The 11,586-nt window shown below is 38.8% G+C and overlaps 1 protein-coding gene across 2 annotated transcripts; it reads left to right on the top strand.

The window, feature by feature from the left end:
• Positions 1-365: 365 nt before the first annotated feature.
• On the top strand, positions 366-11,586 carry tbc1d20 (TBC1 domain family, member 20). Of its 2 annotated transcripts, none has more exons than XM_038304327.1 (8): positions 366-795; positions 976-1,164; positions 3,089-3,169; positions 4,098-4,284; positions 5,396-5,497; positions 6,126-6,267; positions 9,237-9,415; positions 9,630-11,586. In XM_038304327.1, the coding sequence occupies exons 1-8, from the start codon at positions 744-746 to the stop codon at positions 9,892-9,894; spliced, it is 1,197 nt and encodes a 398-aa protein (XP_038160255.1). In that variant the 5' UTR covers positions 366-743; the 3' UTR covers positions 9,895-11,586. The 2 variants fall into 2 exon arrangements, with proteins under 2 accessions (XP_038160255.1, XP_038160343.1); XM_038304415.1 differs by having other exon boundaries at positions 979-1,164; positions 9,630-9,894.

Below are 11,586 nucleotides of genomic sequence, written 5' to 3'. Positions count from 1 at the left end.
TTTTTAGAATGATTATTGATAAAAATAATTAATGACAATGGAAAAGATGTTTGCCCCAGAACTTAAACCTCAAAGAATTGTATTCACTATATATGCGTCTATTTGTTAGTAAAGGCTGTAGGAAAGGATAGTTTGTCTTCATTTAGAAAATATGGATGCTCATTAATTTTCATGTTGGAACAGTGTAGCTTAACCCTGAGGTTTTGTCGCCTATCCACTTTTGCCCACCCCTCAGTTTACATTGGTTATTGCCTGGCCATCCTTATGAAAATTTTCTGGCTATGTCTCTGAAATGAGACTCCCGCCCACTTTCTTATCGCTCCTAGCTGGGCCATCCGCCGGGTAACCGGTAAGGAACTGACCCTTTCCCTCAGCTGGAGCTGACGTCGTAATTGTGTCTTAGCAGGGAAGCTAACGCTGATGTAGACCACTTCCGCCGCCAATGTAAACGTGAAGCGGTCCTTTGGCTCCAACTTATAGCTATTTTAGACAAGGGTATAAAACACTAATGGCTCTCTTAGCAGAGCTATGGCTTACAGAACCAGAGCAGTGTGATGCTAGCTGTGTTCCCAGCTAGCACAATAGCATTAGAACTGTCCAGGGCCGTGACATTTTGAAGGCTACTAATGCTAATTAAACAACGGCTAGTTACTTCCTTGTTGACATGTACGGCAGGCTAATGGAGAAAACAGAAAATGGGAAGAAATGATTTGCAATAAGGACGCGTCGAGAAGAGGAGCGAAATGAACTCTGCTAGAAGTGATCGGGCTCCGTCACCGATGAATGGAAGACAAGGTAAATGGAAAACCGTGTAATATTCAAAGTTACATTTAAAGCTGTGAGGCTGACTATACATTGTAGGGCACATATATACTGTTTAAATGCAATCAATTCCCCAAAGTATAGTTGTTAGCTGTTTAATTTTTAACTGTACCGCTAAAAGTAGACTTAAACTTAACCCGAGCTCTCTTTCAGTAGACTGGGAAACCAGGCGGACACGGAAAATCGCAGACATCACCCAGGCCCTGAGTGTCGATCCAGTGGATGTAGCAATGCTGAGGAGGATGGCAATCAGTGAGGGGGGGCTCTTGACTGATGAGTTACGCCGTCAGGTCTGGCCAAGGCTCCTCAACATCCCCCCTCACCTCTTGGACCAAGAGCCTGGTACTGTTTATTTCATCCATCTACTTTTACTAGTGCTTCTACAAAGTAAGGGGTCATCTTACTGTTTCTTTTGTAGAGTTTGCAGGAAAAATAAAGCTAAGAAAAATATGCTGTATAATGTATTCTTCTCAGCTCTGCTTCAATATCAACTGGTAGCAACAGACTCCAAATTGCTCTTGCAACTACAGTTGCCCCACAGACCTTTAAAGGAATAGTACACCCAAAACATGATTAGCCTTCATTTTCTACTCACCCCCATGCTGAACAACACTCTGGAGTACTTTTTTGATATCTCAAATGCATCTGGAGATCTGGGAGGCTTCTTGTTGTCTGCTGACATTCAAATAATGGAGGTCTATGGTGCCCGAGGCAGAAAGGTCCATAAAAGTCCACAAAAAACGTGTCAATATTCCTCCATACTGCTCGTCCAATGTATTCCAAGTGTCCTGAGTGGGTAGCATCCAGAATTTACTCGAAACGAAGTCATTTAGAATGTTTTTAGAGCATAAACAGTAGTGTGAAGGTTTTCCTGAAAGCGCGCGCCAGCGCGTTCACGATGCTACGGAAGCCGGCAGACCAAACCAGGGCCGTTTCTCAATATGCGTTCTTGAGCGTTCTCGTGTGCTCGTGTACTCATGACACGTCATCAGCCTATGCCCGAGTACCGTTCCAATTCTCAAGAACGCCAGATCGAGAACGCATCAAATCCCCGGATGTTGTTCTCACCCCGCCCTCTTTATCGAGCATGCATCAGAGCAGACTTGTGCGTTCTTCAGACTGACCGCTTTCCCAGAATGCCCCGCGGCCGCAGCTTGATTCCAGACAGCGCTCACAGTGTTAAGTTAAACATTCCATTTTCTGCTGCTGTTGTTCTTCAAAAGTACGTTTTGAAATCGTTTGATGCGATAACATTATACATTGAAGCCTCCCTGTGTGGCCTGTTTACAGAGTTAGTGTGAAATAAAAAAAAAGTCCGACGTTGAGCGGACCAGAGTGACCAGCAGACCTCCGAGGGTAACCGCAGCCAGGGCTAAATTTACCCCGTCTGTAGTGCACTTCTCTCGGTCTAGTTATGTGTGAATTACCGCTCGTTCTGATGGCGATTTTTTGCGGTTCGGTAATTTTTTTTAATGTTTTTTAAGCTTTAGAAATTAAAAATATTGTTTTCAAAATGTTTTGTGTAGGGAATAAATAGTTTTGACTGTTAAAGAAATGCTAAACAACGTTGCCTGTGATGACGTCACGAGTACGCTTCTGCTCCAACGCGAGTACGTACTCGCGTTCTCGTGAATTGAGAAACGCCCCAGATGAAAGTGCGCATTCAGCGTCTGCTCTGCCGGTAATGCAAGCGTAGAAGAAGAAATGTGCTGTTTACCTGTGCAAAGAAAGAAACAACGAAAGAAATATATCTGAGGACTTCAGTGTTGAGGAAGAGCATGAGTTCTTTGCCGAGCTGAATGCGCACTTTCATCTGGTTTGGTCTGCCGCGGTTTCCGTAGACTCGTGAACGCGCTTTTAGGAAATACTATACACTACTGTTTATGCTCTAAAAACATTCTAAATTACTTTGTTTCGAGTAAAATTCTGGATGCTACCCACTCAGGACACTTGGAATACATTGGACGAGCAGTATGGAGGAATATTGACACGTTTTTTGTGGACTTTTATGGACCTTTCTGTCTCGGGCACAATAGACCTCCATTATTTGAATGTCAGCAGACAGCAAGAAGCCTCCCAGATCTCCAGATGCATTTGAGATATCAAAAAAGTACTCCAGAGTGTTGTTCAGCATGGGGAAGAGTAGAAAATGAAGGCTAATCATGTTTTGGGTGTACTATTCCTTTAAGGGTTGCATTGTTACTTTCTAAACAGGTACAAGTTCCCCCACACAGTGTCAATGTTAATACAAATATGTCTTTTCCAGGAAAAGTAGAGCGGGAAAACGATAAGGACTACAACCAGGTCTTGCTAGATGTTCAGCGTTCTCTGCGAAGGTTTCCACCTGGTGAGCAGTGTGCAGCAAATGAGAATATAAGCTCTGCCTTTGTAGCGTGCCTTTATTAGGAACATGGTTCAATCCAACAAAAACTGTCATTAAAGCTCAGATAAAGACATTTCTAATCTGGCAAAATTTTTACCCTTATTTGCTGGCTAAGAAATATCTGCTTTTAATCAATGCTGGTGTAATATTTCAGCCACATTATGCCACCATCATTACATCAGTCATTATGAATAGCCATGTTTTTCTCCAATACTTTTATTTATTTAAATTTAGGACAATTTTCTTTTGAGACAGCCTGAAAGCTCTTAGTTGTACAGAAAAGGCTCTGTTCATTTAGCTGTTTTTTATTTTTTTAAAGTTATCATCCTCTCTATTGCTTTGCAGAGATGTGGGTAGAGTAGCCCAACATTTTACTCAAGTAAGAGCATCACTGCTTTAAGATTTTGTTTTTTACTCAAGTGAAAGTAGAAAGTAGTCGTCCAAGAAATTACTCAAATGAGAGTAAAAAAAGTAATTTAACTGGCTATTTAACTTCTAGGTAATATCTGTTCTAATGTTCATTAATATTGCATCAGAGAGAAAGTTATAAAAATTCGGGATTTCAAAGTATAAAATAAAAAATCTAAATGACATGATTACTAAATAACAAATAGGGGTAGAAAAAGCCGTTTTCTATATCAATAACTTATAAAACCAGTTGAAAGGCTAAGCATACATGTTTTCAAATAACAATAGCATAGTTTTACAAGAACACTCATTAAAGAATGGTAAAGTATAATTATTTCTAATGCGTTTTTTTTTAAAGTTACTCAAATAAATCTAACTAGTTATGGAAAAAACAGAGATGGGTAGCATGTTGTGACATTAAGAGTCCTGCCAAATATTATCTAAAAGCCTACGGCTGTATTTCATCTGTAATTTGCTTGTACAGGTATGCCAGATGAGCAGAGAGAAGGCCTTCAAGAAGAACTAATTGACATAATCCTGAGGGTTCTGCAACGTAATCCGCAGCTGCACTACTACCAAGGATACCATGACATTGTTGTCACCTTCTTGTTAGTCGTTGGAGAACGCCTGGCAACTGTTCTAGTAGAGAAACTCTCCACACATCATCTCAGGTATCTGCAAAAAGCGTTTTATCTCTATTTTGTTTTATTGTGTTTGGTTTATCTTTAAAGGCTAAATTTGACTTCATATTAGGAATGCAGATTTTTGATTGATGAAATAAACTACATTTGAATAATCTTTTTGATCGACTAAAGAGTATTTGAGAAGTGGCTATTTCCTTTAAAAAGTGAGTTTTCTCTAGTATCAAGAAGATTTTTCCATACTATGCAGGGCCAAATATTTTTACAATTTGCTGACTTTAAAAGAATTCTGGGGTTTATCTAGTGTTTATATTTACAAACAGAACCACATAAAGTGTATCTGCAATGTTGCCATTAAAAAGTGTAAATAATCCTGGACCAGACTGTAGATCAATTCATGTTGCTGCTCTAGAAACATTCCTCTTTGGCATTACTTCTATTTACAAATACCAGTGAGGCTTTGCTTAGAATGAACAGCTGTGCCCCATAGTGGACGACACAAACACTACGACACTAAAAGAAACTCCTTCTGAAGGGCTGGTTCTACTCCCCGCAGCAGTGTGTCGCAGTGAGCTTGTCACAGATATTTTTGATTTATGCTAAATATTGAAGCGTGGTCTGCGCCATGTTACTCCACGCCACAACGCAAGACGGACAATCATGAAGTAGATGTGGGTCTAGATACGGCCGAGGCGGGGAGGAAGTGGGGGCAAGTTGGTGCGACAACGAAGGGACATGAGGGCGGATGAGGGATGCAAGTGTTCTCGCGCACCCCACTCTTCTAGCTGGTCCAACTTCATGAGTCGTTTTCCGCAATACCGGTCATACAGACAAAACAAGCTGCTAAGGTACCAAACAGGAAATACGCATACTATAGAATGGATGTAGATTTGACCAATCAGAGGCCTCCTGTCTGCGGCACTGTCTGCGGTCATCTACAATTTGGGAAAGGTGCAGCAGAGTGTCTGCGGAGGGGCGGGGGCGCCTCTGCATTCACTGTGACGCCTACGCAGACGGCCTAGTTTAAAAGTATAAATTAGCCTTAAGCAGACATGATCAATTAATTGGGTTGAACAAATTTTAATCTAATAAGCAATTAATCATGAGTGTTTACATTATTTGTTTTGCCCCCCCTTTACAGGGACTTCATGGACCCCACGATGGACAACACAAAACACATTCTTAACTATCTGATGCCTATCATTGAAAAGGTCAACCCTGAGGTGCATGACTTCATGCAGCAGTAAGTTTCTCTTTAAATTTACATACAACTGGTGCTTAGAGATGTTCCAATAATCAAAATGAAAGGGTAATAAACTGTTTAAAATAGGAATTCCCTTTAGATAAATGAAAATAAATAGAAAAAAGGTTAAATACATTTGCTTTGCCTTTAGAAAGACGGTTCATTTTAAATGTAGGAATTTACTGAGCTCTGAATGAAATCTTGCAATGGCTAACGTGTAATCCTTATGAACATGTACTGTTGTCAAAAAACAGAAGAAATGTCTTTTTCAAAAGGTAAAATTTACTGATATATATAATGCTCATCGATATGCACAAAGTTAGAATATTTTTATGCTTTTAAATGAAGACACTGTAGTCTTTAACAGAACACTGATCCTATTATGATGGCTTAACTTTAGCCGTAAGCAACATGTCATTAAATCCTTTCCTCTTCCGGTTGATTCCATAAATTGCCTTTTTAACTGACCCTTTCTATCTGATCTTCACTTCTCTCTCACAATGTCTGGTTGTTGTATCATATGGCATACACTTTATAGGGGACACAAAGCTATAGTCGGACAAACAAAACATTATCTCAGGCTCGCTTATTTAGTTAATCTCATTACAAGTCTTTTATTAATTCTCAGGGCTGAAGTGGGCACGGTCTTCGCTCTCAGCTGGCTGATAACCTGGTTTGGCCATGTGCTCTCAGATTTCCGCCATGTTGTACGGTTGTATGACTTCTTCCTGGCCTGCCATCCACTGATGCCAATTTATTTTGCTGCTGTGGTAAGTTTCCTGCCATCACTGCTTGCTTGAGCATTTCTTCAGTCCCGTTTAAAATAATACATTTGCATTGTACAGTAAATGTACTCTGTAGTCTCTAAATGTAAACTTTACTTTATTGGGATCCTTGTGCATGACTTGCTACATATATACTTTTGTAATTTTGTAAAAACAGAGTTTATACAAAAAGAAATTTCATTTTGTACAGCTTTAAGACCGTAAATGAGCAGAAGCTTAGCAGTGAAATGAAGATTTCCATTCCATAAAGTGCTGCAGTGATCAAATCAGATCAGTGTGGGAGAAAGAAACATGGTGCAAAAACACATTAATATGGAAGTTCAGAGCATTTCAGACAAATATATATGGTGCAAATATGCAGTATTTTGGTTTGGTGTCATCAGTGTGATGCAGAGTCTGTGACTTGATTTAGATTTTTTTTCAACAGTTCAGCTGTCTGATGACAGTGGAGAAAAAGCTATTGCAGAATGTGCTGGACCTGCAGCGGATGCTGCGAAGCCTCTTCCCAGAGGGCAGCAGGGAGAACAGTCCATGGTGGGGGTATGAGGGGTCATTGATGATGTCACGCAGCACTTGAATGAAATGTCTTTTGTTGGGGGAAGAAGAGCCCCGATGATCCTCTGACCCGGACTAACTGAGGTCTGTTTGTGAGGACGTCTAGCAGCCAGTTGCTAAGAGGTGTATTGAGGCCCAGCTTTTCCAGTTTGCCTGTCAGATGCTGTGGGATGATGGTGTTGAAAGCTGAACTGCAGGAGTCCAGGGACTGCATCTGCATGTGGGTGTTCTTCTCCTCCAGGTGTGCTAGGTTAAGGTGAAGAGAAGATGGCGTCCTCAGTGGAGCGGCTCTGTCGGTGGGCAAACCGGAACAGGTCGAATGTTGGGGGGAGACTAGAGACAATGTGTTCTTTAACCAGCCTTTCAAAGCACTTCATCGCGATAGGAGTCAGTGCAACAGGCCGATGGTCATTGAATGGGATGACCTGAGGCTCCTTCAAAGTGAAATTTGACATAGTCGTTATTAGCTACAGAGTTAAGGAAGGTGACAGCCTAGATTATTAAGTTTTTATTATTTACTTGGATTAATCATTAATTTTGACAGCACTGTCTAATGTTTATAAATATTTTATTGCCCTGCACTTTTCTTTTTTCTCTTCTTTTCCGGTTTTCTTATCTTAAATTCAATGCCCTTGCAAATTCCCCTGGCTGAGCTTGGTTAAACATCTACAGTGCCTTGCGAAAGTATTCGGCCCCCTTGAACTTTTCAACCTTTTGCCACGTTTCAGGCTTCAAGACATAAAGACATAAAATTTGATTTTTTTTTTTAAACCTGATATAAACTGGCATCCTAGCAAGTTCAATTCAAGAATTTATTGTCATTGTCAAAAAAAGGCAACGAAATTGTGTTTGGGGTACAATACTTAGTAGCAGCACGTTCCAAGTAAAGTGCACAAGTTATATAGATTGTTAAAATAGTAAGAGATTACAGCAGAAATTTCCATTAGTTTACATCTAATTTAAGTTATTAGCCCACTTAAAATAAAAAAGGATTAAAACAACTTGTTAATAAGATGTGTAGTATGATATATATAAGAGTTCTACTCTGGGAGAAATGAGACATTAAATGTTTCAGACATAACCTTTTGATCACATTAAAACTTTTTCACATTTTGCACAATGAAACTTGTGCTGAAGTATAATATAAATTCCTGTATCTTTTGTCATTTTAAATAAACCGTTTTAGCTTTTTTACTAAGATAAATTATATAATAGTAAAAACATATCATTATCCATCAATAAAAATTTAATGTCATTAGAATATGAGCAAATCTGACTTAAATTCAATTTTTCATGTCTGTCCTTTTACCATTTAATGGTTGTCTAAATATGCCGCTTCAAGATGATTTATGGAGGCTGTTTTGATACGATTCATTAAACCAAATCACAATGAGCACTGCATGCCTGCAATGTTGCAGAAATATCCACATGCTGTGAGATCTTTAGCTCTTCATATCTAAGGGCTGCAGACACCATATGTGAGGACACGCAGATTTTTTTTTTTTTAAGGTTTTGCTTCATTATGTTCTTGAATTTTGAAGGTAAAAAAAGTGAGTTACATTGTTCTGGAATCTTAAACTGATCTTATTTGAGCCGCCACTTTTTCTTCTTCCTGTTGGATTAACAGTTGTATTTTTCACTGTAGGTTTTAGGTTGAAAAAAAAAACAAATAATACATGGATTCAAAATGATACAGAAAAAAATTTAATTTGTCTAATTAAATTAGTTCTTGTTGGTTTTTATTTTATGCGCTGCATAGATTTTTATTTTTTTTAATTCATTTTGTGCACTGAGAATTCCCAAGCAGGGCACAATAGGACAAAGACACAGGTTAGAGGGAACATTGGTAATATCTATACTCCTACTTTAGTAATACATTTAAATGCTTCAGACACCTTAGTTAGGAAAATGTTTTTTTTTATTCCTATTGTCTGATAAAAAAAAAGGGAATTCTGGCCTTTCCATCAGCTGTAAGCTGTAATCCAAATAATTAAAAACAAACAATATATATACTCCATGCCCCTTTATTTATAAAGCACCTTTGAAATAATTCTGGTAATCAAAGAGCTGTACATACAATATAAATCAATATGGCTGTCAGGAATTAGTATAATACAGGGTTCTCACCAGCACTTTCAGCATATTGGGCCGCTATGCTGTAAGTAGTCAGTGTTATACTAAAATTAGTCCAATAGGCTCATTTTCTAGGTGTATCATCCCTTGGTTCTGTCCAGCACATTTCAAATAACAGTTGATGATTTTAAAAATGTTACTAAAATGAGGCAGACGTGCTGAATTTTAATGATTGTGTGCTAAATTGCTTTACCTCGGAAGACTTTTGCTCTGATACTCAGTGCTAATGGTCCCTCAAAACTGTGTTATTTGTTTAAATGTTGCAGATTGTGCTGCACAGGGAGGACGAGGTGTTGGATTGTGAATGTGATATGGCAATGGTCCATCACCTGCTGTCTCAGATTCCTCAGGATCTGCCATACGAGACTCTGATCAGCAGAGCAGGAGACCTCTTTGTCCAGTTTCCTCCCTCTGAACTGGCCCGAGAAGCAGCTGCCCATGAAAGGTACTTAAGTCATTAGGGTTGATGCTTGTAAGCACATTACATCTACAGGCCATTTGTGCAGTCTATCATTTCTCTGCTTCTAAATGACCGCTTCTTCTTTTTATTAAAAATCACACTTTTTGTCTTTTGCTTTTCACAATCATTACTTGCTGTTCTTTTATTAATTCTTTCAATTTCCCTTTTCTCCCTTTAATGTATCCATTTTCCTTCTAAGCATGGCGTCTTCTACCTTTGAGGACTTTGAGCTTGCATCCACTCAACAACGGCCAGACGCAGTTCTCCGCCGAAGACGCAGACAAAAACAAGCTTCTCCGGAGAGCTCAACAGCGAGCGCTGTCATGACTGTTGCACGGCCTTCAACTGCCCGCCGCTTTGTCAGATTGGCAGTAATGGGTCTGACTGTGGCTTTAGGAGCAGCGGCTCTTGCTGTGGTTAATACAGCTCTGGAGTGGGCCCCCAAGCTGGACTTGTTTCCTTGAACTACTTTTAAAGCCAACCTGCCAACTTTTGTCTACAACTAAATAAAGCTGGTGGGTCTTTTTCAAGAAGCATTTTTGGAGTCTTAACACTTTCTGGACTGGCTAAGCTCAGTGACTGAGTTGGACATGTTAACTCTGTCATCAAGAATATGTACAAACAGCCTGCTCTAAAAGGATCTCATAAGGCACCACACTTTATCCTTAAGGGTATGTAGTTTTAAAAGCTGCTGGCACTCCCTAATGAATCCGTGTTATTATGAAGAAACAATTTCCAAGGACTATCATTGATGTGTCGTAATCAAAGTTTATTTATATTTTGTTATAGGATGTCTGATTTACCGTAATGCTCACTGAGATTTATGCTGAAAGCCTGACTCACTACACTTGAAACTGCTGCCAACTTTGAGAGAATGTGTGTGTGTTTGTGTGAATGTATGGGCGCAACCCATTTGTTTTACTTATTTGATATCTTTACTGAGACCAACTTAAGGATTCGCTCGATCAGCCATCTGTAGAATTAGAAGTATTTCATTTTAGGGGAACATGAAGCAAATTTAGGGTAGTTATTTTACTCTTTTAGTTTATTTGCCCCCTCCAGGGTTTAAAATGTAAAAAATGTTTCTCAATTCTAACATTTCAATGTATCACTATATGTGGAACATCTTTAAAACCTGTTTCAACCTTAATTATTCATTTAAATTAGGGTCATTACTGAAATCTTTATTATATAAATAAGAATGACCAAAATAACTGTATTCTTAAACTATAAAAACTTTAAGAATAAAACTATAGTCACGAAGAAATTTTACATTCATCTTGTTCTTAAAAATATTTCCTACTAGACATACCGTCTAACGGCTTGTCCTCTTTTTCTTTAGTTTGAGTAATTCAAATAATCACTAATGCCTTTGCCAGGTATCTAGAAGTAATCTACTGTAAATAAGCATAAATAAGGAGAATCTCTTAACTGCTGGAGCACAACTGGTCTGCCTTTAATGTGCTATCCTATAAGTAGGCCTTTGGAGAGTGGAATAAAATGAAAACTACACTTTTAATAAACAGAAGGCAGAATCATTTACACATTTAGATGCTGGCAAAAATGACACTTTATTTCATAAATTTAAGCTTTGTACAATATTGATCAAATTATATGTGGCTATTGTTTAAAAATGCTTATATTTTAAGCTCAACTTATTGTTGTAGATTTCAGTCTTGCATTAAAAGCTATTAAAAAGATTTTACATCTAAAGTAGCTAAAGCCTTGGTTAAGATCATAGGGCCATTATTCTGCCCACAATCGCTGATAGGATCCGTCGATAACTCAACAGCCTTCCTGCATAGATTCTGTAGCACGTTGCTCTTGAGCCATGCATCTGGAAGAGGCTAATTTAACCAATTCTAGTGCGTTAACGCAGAAGGGTATGGCAGATAAATGTCAGCCTAAGGCTCACTCTGGTTTTTCCAAATGGCTCATGTCTAATGAAAAAATCTTACATGTATGATCTCTACAGGGCAATAACATTATTATTCACTTGGTTTATATCTGATTTCAGGTATGTCATTTCGTTTTCAAACATACTTTGCTCTTTCTCTGAAAGCGTCACTCATGGTGAATTTGGTTCCTGGGCGTTCAGTGCATTCATGTTGTTCAATCTGTTGCATATTTTTCCAATAAGAGAGTCGCCAAGAAAT

This window comes from Cyprinodon tularosa, unplaced genomic scaffold, assembly GCF_016077235.1.
Source record: "Cyprinodon tularosa strain WSP-4 unplaced genomic scaffold, ASM1607723v1 ctg10, whole genome shotgun sequence".
In the NCBI taxonomy this organism is placed as follows: domain Eukaryota; kingdom Metazoa; phylum Chordata; class Actinopteri; order Cyprinodontiformes; family Cyprinodontidae; genus Cyprinodon; species Cyprinodon tularosa.
Note: the sequence above shows the minus strand (reverse complement) of the source record. Positions and strands in the feature narration are given on the sequence as shown.

Coding starts and splice junctions, on each gene's coding strand:
- tbc1d20 (XM_038304327.1), top strand. CDS start 744: ATGAACTCTGCTAGAAGTGATCGGGCTCCGTCACCGATGAATGGAAGA. Junction 3,170..4,097: donor TCTGCGAAGGTTTCCACCTG/GTGAGCAGTGTG, acceptor TTGCTTGTACAG/GTATGCCAGATGAGCAGAGA. Junction 5,498..6,125: donor GTGCATGACTTCATGCAGCA/GTAAGTTTCTCT, acceptor ATTAATTCTCAG/GGCTGAAGTGGGCACGGTCT.